Genomic DNA, 17,697 nt, shown 5'->3' on the forward strand with positions numbered 1-17,697 from the left:
TTTTTGTTTGTTTTTGGTTTATCTATGATATTGTGAAAATCATGTTTTTTTTTTAACTCACTCCTCAGATAGTCTAGTTTGCAAGACCTCACTCACCACAAAATGTTAAGGATAAAAATTAAGATATAGATTTTTTAAAAGAAGCCTAAGATTAGACGAATAAAAGACACAAATATGACTAACATCCAAGTAGTTATTCTACATCAACTCGAGTCAAAAGACATTCCATATTTCACAATGTTTGACATTTAGTTTAATAATATAACATCCTCCTTAACCTTTATAAATACTATGCTAATTATATTATGCGTGTAATCTACCACTAACAGTAATCAAAGTATGTTATACAATAGTTTATCTACATAAATATTACGCACTTCTAAAGAAACATACAAAACCAGTCTTCATAGGATTAAAACACCTTCAAAACATAGACTTCGCCTAAACACTCGCTTAATTCACACAATAAATACTTAAAAATACAGATAATATATTTATTTACGTACTTTCTTAATAAAAATTCACAAATATGTGAGTTCAATTTTTAAGTTCTCAATTCGAACCGCGTATTATTTAAACTTGAGGGGAAAAATATAATAAAACAGAGTTGGAATCTAATTCAATACTTTGAATTAGATTCCAATTAGTGTACATTTGTAAAATTGATACAAAAGTATACTTTTAAAAAGAGAAATGTGTAACATTGTAATAAAATAGGGAATCATTTTGGTAAGTATACAAAATAGGCATTGTTAGTAAAAATAGAATTAAACTTATGTATGAGTGATTGAATACAAATCAGATTAAAAATAATTTTTAAAAAACAATCCAATGTGAAAAAGTGAAAGAATCATAATAAATCTCATCATTCATTTGATGTTTTATATTCTGATAAAAAAAATTGGCATGTAAAATCAATCAAACTCATCTTTGCTACATTACCAAGACCGAGAATGCTGTGAATACTTCAAACTATTCTATAGTTGGTTATTTCCATATTACTATATAACTCATTGTTAAGTTTTCACAAAATGAAGGTTATATCCCTTCTTTTGTCTCAATCCTCTGGATTGGTCTGCAGCAACAAACGACACCTCCTCAGCCACTCTGGTAAGATTACATAGGGAGGGTGATATTTCTGGAGAAATTTACATTTCATATTAATGTTCAACCGTGGGGAGAATTGTGAGCCTTAGGCAGATTATAAGGCGATCATTTAAACTAGCTAATGACGGCTCGTAAGCCTTTTTACTGCCCAGACGTCCATATTCCCTTCTTAAAAGAAAATCTGTCTATACAGACATAACACAGATAAAAATTAAATCACATATACTTCATCGGATTTATAAAATTATCTAACATCTGACATTTGTACCGTATGGTTTTGTTGGCATTCGGCACATTCGTGGCTTTGGTTTGTAGCTAAAGGATCAACATAAAAAACAATGTGAAATTTGACAAGTCGGCAGTTTCCGCAATATTTGGTGCACGCAATTAACAATGTTCGGATTGAAGTGTTCAAGTATCCTGGGACTCGTAGCTGCGCTTAGTGCTGGTGGCGGAGCGATTCTTGTGGCGGTTGGCCTGCTTCTCCAGGTACTTCTTCCTGGCGCTGCTGAGCAGCTGATCCTTTCTACTCTGGAGGATCCTCTCCCTCTCTTGGGAGCACTTGGAGAACCTTCCTCCGATGGGGGGGTGATCGTCGTTGCTAGAAATGACAATCATGTTATCTGATGACCGTAATATTTGTCAGATATGATGATATCTGACAAATATTACCGGTAATAATAACTCGTAATTAGGATGCAGTCAGTTTATTCAACAGGTAATATGACAGTACAACAAGTGTGTGCAGTCTTCTTTGCGTCAATCTCATTGGGTTTAATAACAAACATTCCAAGTTGTTAGAACCATAAATATGAGAATAGAAATTAACAATGGGATTAATTGAATCGATGCAATATTTCAGTGGTGATAATTAAAATGTAACAAAGATAATGAGGATATGGATTTTAGACCTCAAATTTCTTTAAAATTTGATAAAAAATAAAATAAAATACAATGATAATTTAATAAAGTTGGAAAGTATTACCTTTCACTGTGATACTTCTCCGAGTTAAGCTCCCTTCCAGTTTCTTCTGATTTCTGCTGTGCCGATTGGCCGTAATTCTGCTGTTGACTTTGTGAACCCTGCCGGTTTTCTTGACCTTGATTTTGCTGGGCTTGACCCTGAGTTTGCTGGGCCTGACCTCGATTTTGCTGGGCCTGATTCTGATTCCGTTGGGACAGGTTCGGTTGTTGCGTATAATTCTGACTCAATCGGTTGGCCAACATAGAAATAGATTGCTGCAGTAGTGCCTGTTGAAGTAATTTCTTTATGAGCAAATGACAAATGGGTCATATTATTCAATGATTAGATATTTTATTTCATGTAATTTAAAACCTAGCTCAAACCGAACACATCGCTAAGGTTTGTAAAATTAAATTCTGATAAAACAAGTCTGGAAGCATAACTCCCGGATGGAAACCGAAATAATAAAAGTTAAGATTTGCATAATTTATGCAACATGTAAAACAATAATTTACTTATTATAGCTCTCTGGACCAATTGTTGCACAAATTTTACAAGCGAGCCTTTTTTGTGTTTGATGATATTACCTCTAATTTTATTTAAAATGTAATCTATGCACTCAAAAAAAAGTACTCAAAAAAATCATAAGTTTATTTTGTTTTTTTTTTTAATTTTATTAAGAGTAAAAAATTTCAAGTTTAACATAATATTGACTTGGAATAGATTTTAATAAGTAATGGTACTTTTACCGCGTAAAAATAATAAATTAAAAAAACTTATACAAATTTGAAAAACAGTGAGAAAAAAAATGTGTTTCTAATGAAAATTTTGCAAAAATATCAGTTAGGACGGTAAACAATGAGAAAGGGGAGTATTGGCGTACCTGGGAGGCCGGGGTGGGCGGAGTGGGCGGGGCGGTGAGCAGCAGCGCGCCGCCCGCGTCGAGCGCCAGCAGGCGCGGCGGCTGCACGAGCCGGCCCTCCAGGATGTTCTCCACCGTGACCTCCACCGAGTGCGTGTGCAGCAGGTCACGCAGGATCACATTCATCGGGTAGTTCGGGAATAGCTGCTGGACCTGACAATACGCAATGCGCCATTTACTCATAATGATCACAAATGACATTTCACCACGCGGCGCAATTTTGACCTTTGCCATTTAAAATTTTAAATGTCCATTTTCTTGACATCCGTTTTTCTTCTTAAACCATAAGAGGTACGTCTATAAGTAATGAACCATTTGGCTATATCATTTTGTTTTCAACATATTAATCAAATGTGTAATTATTCCGAAACAAACATTTTTAATGAGCATCTCTCTCGCTCTCAAACCACAAGAGCTCAAGTTACTACAGTGATATGCGGTGCGAGTGACAGCATTACGTGTCATTGAAATTAAGGGACATTTACTAGAGGTCAATTGAGATGCCAATCCACTGAGCCATTTAACAAACTGGCTAGGAACACCGCATTACAGCAGACCAATTGGTAAACCAATCCAGCGCATAAATGGAAGGGATCATCAGAAGTTTAAAAGCGTTGGAATACAAAAGATTAGCTTAAAAAATTGAATCGAGAACATTCCATTTGGAATACATATTTATACAGGGCCAAAACTGGCGTGGCTTAGTGGAATGTAAAATTAGCCTCAAAATGTATTTTAAAGAGTAATCTAATAATAGCTTACCTGTCTAGCCATGGCGTCCATGAGGGAGTTGGTAGCCTGCGGCTCCGGGCGCATGATGTGCGTCACTTCCACCGAGAAACTGGGCAACCAGGACACGTAGCGAGAACCTGGAACAAAAATCTTTCTTTATCTCTTACTTATTCATTCCTACTTCTGACATGTTGCTAAAAGAGGAAGACACATCTGGATAAATAAGCAAATATTAGTCATTTATGAGGACGAAGGGAGTCAGAGACATGACTGGAGCATTGCTGCGCATCATGATGAACAGTGATCAAGATCGCGAGGTATAGAGACAGACTAGAACATTGTAGAACTACAACAAGACAGTGTTATTGGTGTAGGGACAGATATACTATACGTCGCTCATTGGTTGCAACAATGACATAATTAAAAATTTACATATTATGAGTTATTGCTATGGAGGTATTGTTACTTGACACTTGAGGCGTGATAGTCTATTGACTCCGTATTTTAATTTTCTTTAAATCAGATAACATTTAATGTAATTTTATTTATTGCTTAAAACACCGTTTTTCTATTGAAAAAATAAGTCTTTCTTTGAAATAAATATATAGTTTTGAAAAGAAAAGTAAGGATTGAATTGAAAGTTAAGGAGTTACATATTTAAGTTATTTAAAAAATAATAATTAAATATACATTCTTTAAAAAAAATGTGTGTGGACAATACGTCTGGCTCCAAATGAACATTTTTATCTAGAATTAATTACATATAGACATATAACCCAAGTGGGATAAGAAAACCAATCCTATCAGGAACCTATTAATTTTGAGTATCGCTTAAGTCTTGATCAAACAGACAGTTTCCTCAGAAAATAGGTAACGTAGCTCTATAAAGCACGGTACGTACCGTCGAAATGAAAGAAGTGATTTGGCAGGCGCGGCTGGGAGGGCGGCTGCGCGGAGCGGGACGGCCACAGGGAGAGCACCAGGCGACACGTCGGGCACGAGGTGTCCTGCTGCAGCCACGAAGACAAACACCAACTGCAAATTATCCCAAAGGTCACTCATAAATACGCAAGCACACAGTATTTACGCATTGATCTCTATGCAATTTGTCACATGTCGCGACCATGCAATGGCCAGACTGTTTGTCAACAAGATTGTCTTTGAAATTGGTCAGAGAGGAGAGCAGTTTAAAGTGTTCATTCCATAATTTTGAAATATCAATCAGTTAAATAATATAAAATAAAAATGTTTTATGTATTATCTCCGAATGAAGTTTCCAGATGCTCCACTTCTTCTTATGATGGCTATGGCGTCATCCTAATACAACACAATTATAGGATATTAGCGCGTTCTCGCATATTTTACTTGTGAGAACTAAGTTCGTACAAACGAACAATCCAACATATTGATGACGAATAGGTGTCCTAATTGACATTCGCGCGATGATCACGTCACATTGTCAGGGACTAACAAATGACATTGCGCGAACCAAAACTCAGGCAGTCATCTATTAGGACACCCAGTTTTTGTTCATGATCACATCATTAATTTGCGCGATAATTGCGTATTTGCATCGTATTAGGAGGACACCTATCGTTAACTCAATTTTGTAAGAAATGTGAATTTTAAAGTTCAACAAGTGATATTGGCCGGCGAATCCCTCACATCCTAAGGTCCTTATGCTGTCCCGCATCAGGTAAGTCCCATTTCGGAGATATAACGTAAAGGTAATACAGCCGTCATCTCGGTGGGCACGAGGTAAGTATTCTAGGCAAACTCACTTGTGGAAGATGTGTCCGCAAGGCAGTTTCCTGGCCACTTCCATTTTCTCCCAACAGATAGCGCAATTGTCGGAATTCTCTGCCAACTCATCAACGGTCGCCATTGGGTAACTATAGTAATGAAAACAAACATAATTAATTGTTATAATGCGCTTAAATACATTTTATATTATAAACAATTAATTATTTTATTTATTTATTTTTATCATACACAAATAGCTCACTCCTTTCAAGAACGTCATAAATAAAAAATTGTGAATTTTCAGTTGTGCATTTTTTCGGAATGCCCGGAAAATGTACTATATCCCAGCAAAAGAGGCATATTTTTAACTTAATATTTAACCGCTACAGGGCAGAAAGTGTTGTTTTTGCATTTTGAAGAAAAGTTATTGTTTATTTTTTTTTTTAAATATACTATTTTTTTAAATAAGTATTTTTCTAATGCAGAAAAAACATTCAGGTTTTAACTAAAAAGATCTGTTGCACAGTAAAAAGTTCAATCAGTGGCTTGATATTTATTTTTAATACATTGTATTATATTTTTAAACTTTGAAAACGATCTGAAAAATCAAGTTTTTTAATATATGACGTTCTTGAAAGGAGTGAGCGATATTTGTTACATTTCTGTAATGAGTTATACAATTATGGATAAGGCGGGGCCATTTGATATGATCTATTCTACCTATCTTCATTATCAAATTGCAGATAGAACTTTTATAAGTACATATTCTTGTTGTAACAGAGATGACACACTTAATATAATAAATTACTACTACAAAACATTTTTAGTACCTATAATGTCTCATTTACTATGAGCGAGATGTAAATGTTGACTCCATTGTTAATCATGCGGAGGCAAGGTAATCAGTCCTGCGTTTTAGATACCAGCCCTGGTTAATTCTATTGATTTTTGCCCTTCTAGGAATGGAACCCCCGGAACCCCCAGCACGGAAGCCAAACGCGCTTTCCACTACACCCGCAATTATAATTTACATATAATTTTTTTCCTGGCAGTGCTACCAAAATTGAGAGATACATGCCACAAAGAACTGGTATTTTTTTTACTATACTGTAAATGGTTACGTGAAAACTGTAAAGAAAGCCTATTACACAAAAATAATATCGATAAAGCATATAACAGAGTTAAAAGCCTAGAATATACACCTAAAACAAAGAGCAATATTGTTAAAGACAAAAACGGAAACCTATTATTTGAAAATGAAAAGGTAGCTGAGCGATGGAAGGAATATCTAGAAGATCTGTACTGTGGGAATGATATCGAAGACGAAAGGATTTATTTGGAACCAGAAGAAGAAGTAGATCCCGATTGCAAAGGACCACCCTTGACAAGGGCTGAATTCGATTTTGCAGTGAAGGCCTTAACGGATAGAAAAGCAACTGGGATAGATGATATACCTGCTGAGGTTTTAAAGAGTGTAGACGAACGGACGAAGACAGCACTATATAACATCATAAGTGAGTGCTACGAAAAGGGAAAATTGCCCAACGACTTCGTAAAGAGTAAGTCTATAACAATACCTAAAAAGGGAAATGCAGCAGACTGCAACAACTATAGAACCATAACACTTCTATCCCACGCATCCAAAGTGCTCCTGAACACTATAAAGGGCAGGTTGAAAAAGAAAGTGGAGGAACAGCTTGGAGAGGATCAGTTTGGTTTTAGAAGTGGAGTGGGAACACGAGAGGCAATTTTGGCACTGAGACAGATACTGGAAAGACGACTGGATGTGAATCTTATAACATACACGACCTTTATAGACTTAGAGAAGGCTTTTGATAGAGTGGATTGGTACCTCTTGTTTAAAGTCATGAAGAAAAGAGGAATTGATTGGAAGGACAGAAGAACCATCCTCAAATTGTACAAGGACCAATCCACTCTCATAGATATTAATGGTTCCTCAAAAGAAGCCAAGATAAGAAAAGGTGTGAGACAGGGTTGTCTGTTGTCACCCTATCTATTCAATTTGTTCATAGAGGAGGCCATTGAAGAGTTGAAGGAAAAAACAAATGGAGTAAAAATAAACGGTCAACAAATACATTGTATAAGATTCGCTGATGACATCGCCCTGATAGCAGAGGACGAGAGTGACATGAACCACATGTTAAACACTCTCTCTAATGCTCTGGATAAGTTCCATTTGAAAATTAATGCCGCCAAAACAAAATCAATGATCGTTGAAAAAGAGCAATCTGACCTCCATCCAACAATACTTCTCGGAAATAGAGTAATTCAACAGTTGGATCAATTCTGTTATCTGGGTAGCACGCTAACATATAACAATAAATGTACCCTAGACATAAAAAAGAGGATAACGCTAGCCAAGCAAACTTTTATGAAAAAGTACAGCCTCCTATCAAACAAACATTTAAAAATTGAAGTAAGAAAAGGATTCATAAAGGCTTTTGTTTGGAGTGTTTTGTTGTATGGGTGTGAAACCTGGACCATCCAAAAGTACGAAAAAGACCGGCTTGAAGCATTTGAGATGTGGGTTTGGAGGAAGATGACCAAGACATCATGGGTCGTAAGGAAGTCCAACGAAAAGGTGTTGCAGGACGTAAAAGAAAGAAGAGAGCTTATAAATCATATTTTGAAGAGGAAGGCCAAGCTAATAGGGCACTCAATTAGACATAGCACCTTTCTTAGCAACATCTTCGAAGGAAGAATCTTGGGAAAACGAACAAGAGGCCGCCCAAGAACTTCATACTTCCAGGATTTGAAGCGGCTCATGGACGTCTCCTCCTATTCGCAGCTCAAGAGGATGGCGACTGACAGAGACAAGTGGCTGACACAACAAGGCGCTGCCTTTAGAAGATGATGACTGTAAATGAACACTTTTTAATGACCACTAATACTCAAATATTTTTGTTTTATTTTTTCAAGTCATTTATGATTGCAATATTTATTTTTGGAAAGTTTAGCGATAGGAGGTGCTGGACATTTAATGGGAAGGAGCAATGTCCTGGAGAAACTCAAGGTTAAAAAGTATGTAGTCATGATTGGCAGTTTCATCCTCCACTTCACACACGCATAAAAACTTACATTTATGTTTTTTTAGGAATAACCCGCAAAGCCTCTACTTTAAGAGGCTCGTCTGGGGGTAGGATAGTAAGGATAGGAAAGGTAAATGTGAAAAATACATCACAAACACCCAGAACAATTGAAAATAAATCTTTCTTGAATTTATTTTGCACTTGGCAGGAATCAATCCCGCAACGCCAGTTTTGCAATCAACTACCCCACGGCACCTGTTATTGTATATTATGTTACGGTGAATTGCTAAAAAGGAATAACGGCCTGCAGCGCAAAATGCCTGATCTTAAATAAGGACGGTACAAACTTTCTCTCCATGTGCTTGAGCACCCAGAGGTAGTTGCGGTGCTTGCGCAGGCGGCGCTGCAGCTCGTGGAACAGGAAGCGCAGCTGCATGCAGATAACCAGCGAGGCCATGGACAGGAAGATGTTGGACCAGAGCAGCATGTGCGCATGGTGCGCCAGGTCCACGATGAGAGCGCTCAGCTCCAGCACCAGGTCCCCGTAGTGCGCCAGCGCCGCGCGGCCCCCGCCCGCGTCTGCGCCGCCCGCTCCCGCCCCCTCCCCCACGCCGCCACCCGCGCCCGCCTCCGACACCATGAGCGCGTACCGCAGGATCACGTGCAGCGTGCACACAAACAGCAACAGGCACTGCAAACATATCAATCCCATCATAAGGACATTACAGACAAGCAATCATTACTACTCTTTTACTTCAACCTTCTTCTTGTGTCCAGTATTGAACAAAGGCCTCCCTCTCGAACTTTCACAGTTCTCTGTTGGACGCGACTATCTTCCAGTGCAGACCCGCCACTTTTTTAATGACATCGGACCATCTTGCCAGGGCATCTTGCCGTGAGTAGGCACTCACGCTTCTGCATCCTGTTCTAGGCCTCCAGTCAAGCACCTTTTTCGTCCAACTATCCTCAGCCATACGTGCCACATGACCTGCCCACTTCCACTTTAATTCCGCGGTTCTTTGAGCCACATCTATTTTTTTTAAACAAATTTTTTAGGTCTTTGAGAAATATTATTTAGGCGCAAAATATAAATGCATTGTTAGATAAGTATTAGTGTGCAATAAATAAGTGAAGAAAAGTCTAGTCATGGTACAAGAAATGGGGTCATCATGATTACTTACTTATATTACTTATTACATTATCATTCTGCACATTATTATTACGAAAACATAAATGCCCAATAAATCATTATTATATTGTAATTTTACATAAGCGCTTATTATTTTAATATTATATTTATATATTTTTGTCACCATTTCGTTTCTTCTCATCATTTCATTGTGGGTATAGAATATAAAATATACAATATGGTATAAAGTTAAATACAACAATATTATAAATAATAGAAAAATTGTTGTAAAATCAAGAAAAACATGAAAAAATGAAACAGTAAAATACAAGGGCTGTCTGTAAAATAAGGCCTCCTATGATTTTTCACATTGTGGCCAAAAATACAGAAAATGTCTTTTAGAGGCATTACTGTCTCATTTTACAACACGGTAGAACACAAAATAAGTAGTACATTAAAAAAATTTGAGGCTTTAGTCGGTAATGTTATTTGATGGAATAAAGGCCAATTCTTCCCATAACATCATAATGCTTTCAACCAACCGATTTTCTTTTATGTCTCGTAGAACAGTGAACGTTACACGGGAGAAGTGACCACCTAAACTATCCAAGAACAAATTGAAGCCCTGGAATGGGCAGACATTTATACTGTTTTGAATATTGAAAGCATTAACTTTGTGGATCATATTGATATAATATTTTGAGAAATAAAAAGACTAAACCTCTTGAAGAGGGCAACAGGTTGTTGCCGAAACTAGTTGGTAAATAAAAATGTGAGTGGATCAAAACACAAAGTCTTTTTATTTCTCAAAATAATATAGACATTTATACTTCCATCTCGATAACTCCATCATCTCTCTCCAGATGTTTGACTTATTATTAGTACCGACTTGAAGCGAGCCGGCCTGAGCAGACAGACATATGTTTAGCACATTACAGAACAGCGTGTTACCTCGGCAAACATGAAAGCAAAGGTGTTGCCCCCGCCGCCCAGGAAGACGACGACCCCGCAGAGCACCATGAGCAGCCCGTTGGAGACCAGGATGGCTCCCAGCAGCACCGCCAGCCGCGCGCCCGCCCAACCACCCGAGCTGGCCGAGAACGACAACTGGAAACAAAAATTACTCATTTTATCACAATCTTTTGAGTGTGTCCTAATCTTTGTTTACAAATGCTGAATTTCATCACTGGTATTTCATATGAAATCTCGGGTTAACTTATAATTTTAAACCTGAACACATAATTTGTGTAAATGAAAGTGTTTTAGTCACTTAAAACACTTACATATCGTGGGTATGCTGGCAAAAATGTTAACTCCCTGTTTGAATAATCCCTGTTATTTAAAGCATTTAATTTGAATAAAATACCCGCTATTAAACTTAAAGTTGGATTTACTTCTAAAACCACATAAGTATGAAATTTCAAAATACTTGTAAGTGTATTTTGCCAGTTTATAAAACGTTGAAAACTTTGAAAATACTGCATTATTAAGCCAAAATTGAATATTTTCGAGTTGACGTTTTTCGCCAGCACACCCAGTATTTACATTTTTAAAAGTTATATATGTATGCACACATTTAAATATATATATATGTATATATATATATATATATATATATATATATATATATATATATATATATATATATATATATATATATATATATAAACTTTCTCTCATTATCATTTTTATGTCATAATCCATACCTGTATAAGCGCCCTGAGGTAGTTTTTTTACGAAAATGGCACTATTTAAATCATCCAAGAAAATTTATTATTATTACATATATAAAGAGTAATATGGTTGTCAATAATAGGTAGAATGTTGAATGTCACACTGAATGAACTCTCCCGTACTAATTTGAGAATTGCCGTATTATGGTAATTCTTATTTTAATATGTAGCGGAATAATTCACAACGCACGTGCAAACATTTAAAAATTCAAAAACAGATTTTATGATAAGCATACATTATTCAAAACATTGATTAAGTAGATTAAAATTAAATTATGATAAACACGACATTGACCTTTGATATATATTTTTTATTGTTGTAAATACCAACACTATAAAAGGCCCCATTAGGATGACTATTGTAGACTATAATATACGCATATTCGCGAGGCATAAAAAAGGTCATTCTCTAACTTGTGCATAATAAAAATGTAAATACAGCCTTAGTCTGCGTTTGGAAGTTGCTAATCTCAATCTGCAGCTAATAAATTGTTAATGGTCATAAAAATCCAACGCACTAAACCGTTACAGTAAAATTCTGCAGAATGTCTCACTGAAGGTTACAAGATAAATAGCCAATCTACAAGTATTAAATAACCCTTTGAGTCCAGAGTTGTCACAGTGAAGCATATCGCTCACTCCTTTCAAGAACGTCATAAATAAAAAAAAGTCAATTTTCAGTTGCGCATGTTTTCGGAGTGCCCAGAAAATGTACTATATCCCAGCAAAAGCGGCATATTTTTAACTTAATATTTACTTGATACAGGACAGAAAGTGTTGTTTTTGCATTTTGAAGAAAAGGTATGTTTTAATTATTTTTTTAAATATACTAAATATTTTTCAAATGGAGAAATAACCTTCAGGTTTTACCTAAAAAGATCTGTTGCACAGTAAAAAGTTTAATAAGTGGCTTGATATTTATTTTTAATACATTGTATTATATTTTTAAACATTAAAAACGTTCTCCTGAAAAATCAATTTTTTTGATTTATGACGTTCTTGAAAGGAGTGAGCGATATATGTATTCATCGACAATATATTTATACATGTATTATATAATCTACATGTATTATACATCACAACGGCGTACTAGTACCGACACTAATGTATGGAAGCGAAACATGGAACTGGCAAAAGAAGGATGAAAGCAGAGTGAACGCTGTTGAAATGCACTCCCTCAGACGAATGTGTGAAAAATCATTGTATGACAGAATTAAAAACGACGATATAAGATAGGAATGTAAGGCTGAACGAGGAATAATTGAAAAGATTAGGATGAGTTCTTTGCGGTGGTATGGACATGTGGAGCGAATGGATAACGAGAGAATGTCTAAGAAAATATATGTGGCGAATGTGAGAGGGAAAACAAAACGTAGACGACCGAAAAAGACTTCGCACGATCAGATCAATCAGAACCTAAAATCTGGCGGTGTCAAAAGTCTGCGTAATCGGAGGGCATGTATGACTAGATGTATGGATGTGAAGGAGGCGAGGAGTGTATGTCAGGACAGAAGAGTGTAACGTTCCATCCTCTCTGCCTACCCCTGCGGCAGAGAGGATGGAACGTTTTCTCCACTATCTTTAACAAAAAAAAACTTGTGTTCTAAAATTTGCAATACTTGCCATTGGTTTATTATCAACTAATAAACTGTATTAGTTGATAATAAAATAAAATCAAAAATTTTGTCCGCCTCCGTAGTGTAATGATCAGCACGATCGGCTACCGTACTGGAGGTCCCGGGTTCAATTCCCATAGGAACGGACGTGGAACCGTGGACGGTTGTTTATATTCTTCTAACCCTTATCCCTTCACTGCGATCTTTTCACTCTAACGTTTATTCAATATTACCCTGGACTGGTACCTGAAGCGGAGGGCTAATCACTTTTCCTTCATGTGTTAACAATCAAGATAAAACTGCGTTTATATGATGCAGTGCCCTATACGCCATCGAGTGCGGATAGGGGTTTGAAAAAAATTAAAAAATACACTGTATTTCTTACTGCCCAACCTGCTCATTCCTGTTTATATGCAACAATCTGTTGGAACTTTCAAATGTACTAACTACCCACTCCATCTCCTTTTAAAAGAAGCATTTTTTTTTAATATTACAAAAAATATCTGAAACATTGCTGTCTTTTCATAAATCCTTCATCATTCATCAATATTTTTTGTAACATCTTTACTTGTTTCCCTCAACTCCTTTTTCATCTTATAGCCTACACTTTCCCACCAAGGTCATCTGGAAATGTTTAAAAATATTTCGCCAATGATTTATTGAATCTGTTTTTATTTGAATTAATGTTTTATTTTAAAAATAAATTATATGGCATTATTTTAGAAGTTATTTTTTTTTATCATAAAGCCCATTTAAGTCTCAAGGGGTTAGCGCGAGATGATGGAGGTCGGTACTAAAGTTACACAAGAAGGTCGTCTCTGAGAGAGGAGGAAAAATGGGACTTCATATCGGCCAAAACCAACGGCCAGTTTTCCTTGGATTATTGCTTTATGGAGCTATTTTCCTATTATATACGTAATAAGGTTATATATTGTAGATCTCTTAACAGAGACGACGTATCTTCGGAACATACACAGGGCATATACAATCTGTCAATAAATGTCAAATATTATACATATCGCTCACTCCTTTCAACAACGTGATAAATCAAAAATCGTCAATTTTCAGTTGTGCGTGTTTTCGGAATGCCCTGAAAATGCACTATATCCCAGCAAAAGCGGCATGTTTTTAACTTAATATTTACCCGCTACAGGGTAGAAAGTGTTGTTTTTGCATTTTGAAGAAAAGGTATTGTTTAATTTTTTTAAATATACTAAATATTTTTCAAATGGAGAAAAAACATTCAGGTTTTACCTAAAAAGACCTGTTGCACAGTAAAAAGTTTAATAAGTGGTTTGATATTTGTTTTTAATACATTTTATTATATTTTTAAACATTAAAAACGATCTCCTGAAAAATCAAGTTTTTTTATCTATGACGTTGTTGAAAGGAGTGAACGGTATGCGTAAAATAACCTGTCAATAAAAATAAATGCCCAGATTTCCATAATCTCTTTGTATAAAAAGACAGTTCGTTTTTGTTGAGACATCTTTAATATATCTCGATATATGGATTTGATATACGGGGGATTTGGATCCAGAGTTTGAATGCAACCAAATAAAAAATATATAATATTCTTATTAATATTGAATAATTTAATATTACTATTTTTAATGTAGTGTTCGCCGTGAGATAGTTATGAATTATTTAATACAAAAAAACTGCAAAAGTATATTGGTCAACTAATTTTGACTAAATGTATCTCTCGCCAAACTTCACTAGAATAATTTGACTCGATCAACAAAATACAACATACGTACCCCGTATTGCAATAATGTCTCGTATTGTTTAAAAAAAATATATCACACTGATCAAATAGCAGAAGCAACAACAAAATATTCTTACAGTATTATAAAGATAGACCAAAAAGTCAAATTCGCTCAGATATCAAAATATCTGCATATTTGAGTACTATATTTAAAGATAACAATAAGTATCAACATGAAATCGCTCTACCGTGAAGTGGTGGTTGTGCAGATCCGACTTGATCCGTTGGACGAGTCGTTGAATGCGCTAAGCGTTGAGAAACCGCATAAAGGAACTAACCCACTAGGCTGACCCGCGTTCCGTTTCCTATAGCGATTAGATGCATATTTCCCAAGCCAGAACCCGTGACGTGAGAAAGTTCATTCATGACATAGAATAAGCAAACAATGCCTTGTTAATTGCTATTGTTGACGAACAATTAACGCTTAACACACAATGGAAACTATTTTACCGGATATAAAAATAAATGGAAGGAAACGCACCACCTTACCTTTTGACTCGCAAAACAAAAATTCTAAAAATGTGTTTGCGTAAAAAAACTATAAAAATATTCCGAATTTGTGACAATAATCGTATTTAATGCTGAAGTAGATTAAATATTCATTTTAAACATAATAAAATCATAATTTATATTTGAAGAACTTAATTTGTGATTTTCCATTTTATAATTAAAATGTAACTTTGTTTCAAAATCACTATACATTAAACTATAATTTCGTCCGCCTCCGTAATGTAATGGTCAGCACGCTCGGCTACCATTCTAGAGGTCCCGGGTTCGATTCCCAGGGGGGGTCAAGTAAATATAAGTGATTTTTTCACTGTAATATTTATTCAATATTACCCTGGACTGGTACGAAGCGGAGGGTTGATCACCTTTCCTATGAAGGAAAGTGATCTTGATCGTTTTACACATGAGTGTAAAACGATCAAGATAACACTGCTTTTATACGACGCAGTGCCCTATGCACCATTAGGGTGCGGATAAGGGTTTTAATTAAATTAATAATAATAATTTAAACTATTTATAATGATTTTGAAACAAAGTTACATTTTAATTATATAATAAAATCAAATTATGATATTTCAAAAGCGGTTTACAAGTCGAAAGTGAAAAGAAAACCTGGTTCTTTGATGAACTTATAAACGTCTAAACCGACACTGAAAATAATATTTTTATTTATTTTTTTAAACATATCACATAAGTCATATGTATAATATTCCCGATGAGTAATTTCCATTTCTCATTTTGATCGAATTACTGTACTAGATTTCAGAGTAACTAGTTTGCCTGGTGTTCCTCCTCGGGATTTCAGGTTTAAAGGCCGGATCCGGACTCGGGGATTAATCAGTTAAATTAATTTTTACCTTTTCAATATAGCAATGATGTCCTTCACCTTGAACTCCTTCATTCGCGACGTCTGCATCCCGTCAAAGATTTTCCGGTATTATATCCAAGAATATGTACGCAGAACCGATCACCTTGATATAATAAAATCAACATCTAGTTAATATTGGATCGGTACGGTGCCTTATGGAAAACTTTGGTGAGGTAATTAACTGAGAATCAGTAAATTTACGCATTCAAAGAAACAAGGTGTGGAAATGCTTAAAATAACATAATTACGGGGTGTTTTTTTTTTTGATGTTTAGTTTTTAAACTGGCAACATTGTTTCTACAGACTCTCAATTTGACAGTTGCTTTGCAGTCAGTACGTTTTGCCGTTCCACCATAAATAGGCTGAATGACCATTATGCGCGTCTTAGGTTCGGTGAATGGGGCGAAAACGATATTCAGCTTGATCCTCGTTTTCAACGCAAAATTTTGTTCACCGATGAGGCACATTTTTGGTTAAATGGCTATGTCAACAAGCAGAATTTCCGAATTAGGAATGGAGAAAACCCAGAAGCCTTTGTCGAGACGCCCTTACATCCATTAAAAGTCACCGTTTGGTGTGCTTTATGGGCAGTTGGAATCATTGGCCCATATGCGTAAGACGATGCCGGCCAGAATGTTACGGTCAATGTAGAGCGCTACAGAACCGTAATTACTGACTTCTTCGTTCCTCATTTGAATGGCATCGATGTGACAGAGCTGTAGTTTCAACAAGATTGCGCGACATGCCACACGGTGGGTGCCACCATCAATTTATTGCGGGAAATTATAATTTGTATACCTATAAAAAAACACCCTATATCTTATTTATCAACATGACCGGTAATAGTCCGATGCGGAGCCAGTCACACGGAGGTGCACAAACCTAATAATAACTGTAAACAAAATTAATATTTTTAATCTTCCTAAGAAAAACAATTCCCACAGCATAACACGACAAGTATTTCTGAATAGTTTAGTGTCGAAATGAGATATTAAAATAAACGACCGCCAAACGAGTGCGATTTTCTTATTGGCACCGAAAATTGTTTGCGAGCGGTTAACATTTTATGCGCGTGTTATATTATTATGTTTGTATACAAAAACAAACCATTTTATGTTCTTAGAGCGCAAACAATGAAATGATATTGCAAAATGCAAACACACGTATTGTACGTATCGCTCACTGCTTTCAAGAACGTCATAAATAAAAAATCGTACATTTTCAGTTGTGCATGTTTTCGGAATGCCCAAAAAATGTACTACATCCCAGGAAAAGCGGCATATTTTTAGCTTAATATTTACCCGTTACAGGGCGGAAAATGTTGTTTTTGCATTTTGAAGAAAAGGTATTGTTTAATTATTTTTTTTAAATATACTAAATATTTTTCAAATGGAGAAAAAACCTTCAGGTTTTACCTAAAAACATCTGTTGCACAGTAAAAAGTTCTATACGAGTAAGCGGCTTGATATATATTTTTAATACATTGTGTTCTCCTGAAAAATCAAGTTTTTTTTATTTATGACGTTCTTGAAAGGAGTGAGCGGTATGTTAAAGGTCT

The 17,697-nt window shown here is 35.7% G+C and overlaps 1 protein-coding gene across 1 annotated transcript in view; it reads right to left on the reverse strand.

Annotated features, from left to right (window-relative positions):
- Nucleotides 1-17,697, reverse strand: part of LOC148302676 (E3 ubiquitin-protein ligase AMFR-like) — a 45,304-nt gene continuing 27,607 nt past the window's right edge. Inside the window, exons 3-10 of the mRNA XM_088271192.1 lie at nt 10,599-10,754; nt 8,866-9,209; nt 5,507-5,617; nt 4,627-4,760; nt 3,756-3,862; nt 2,955-3,146; nt 2,093-2,358; nt 1-1,708 (exon numbers count right to left, since the gene is read on the reverse strand). Of these exons, the coding sequence (XP_088127318.1) occupies nt 1,519-1,708; nt 2,093-2,358; nt 2,955-3,146; nt 3,756-3,862; nt 4,627-4,760; nt 5,507-5,617; nt 8,866-9,209; nt 10,599-10,754 (1,500 nt within the window). The 3' untranslated portion in view covers nt 1-1,518. The remainder of the gene's footprint in view (nt 1,709-2,092; nt 2,359-2,954; nt 3,147-3,755; nt 3,863-4,626; nt 4,761-5,506; nt 5,618-8,865; nt 9,210-10,598; nt 10,755-17,697) is intronic.

Source organism: Brachycentrus maculatus, unplaced genomic scaffold (genome assembly GCF_059751285.1).
Source record: "Brachycentrus maculatus isolate JH-2025_06_01 unplaced genomic scaffold, ASM5975128v1 h1tg000421l, whole genome shotgun sequence".
In the NCBI taxonomy this organism is placed as follows: Eukaryota; Metazoa; Arthropoda; class Insecta; order Trichoptera; family Brachycentridae; genus Brachycentrus; species Brachycentrus maculatus.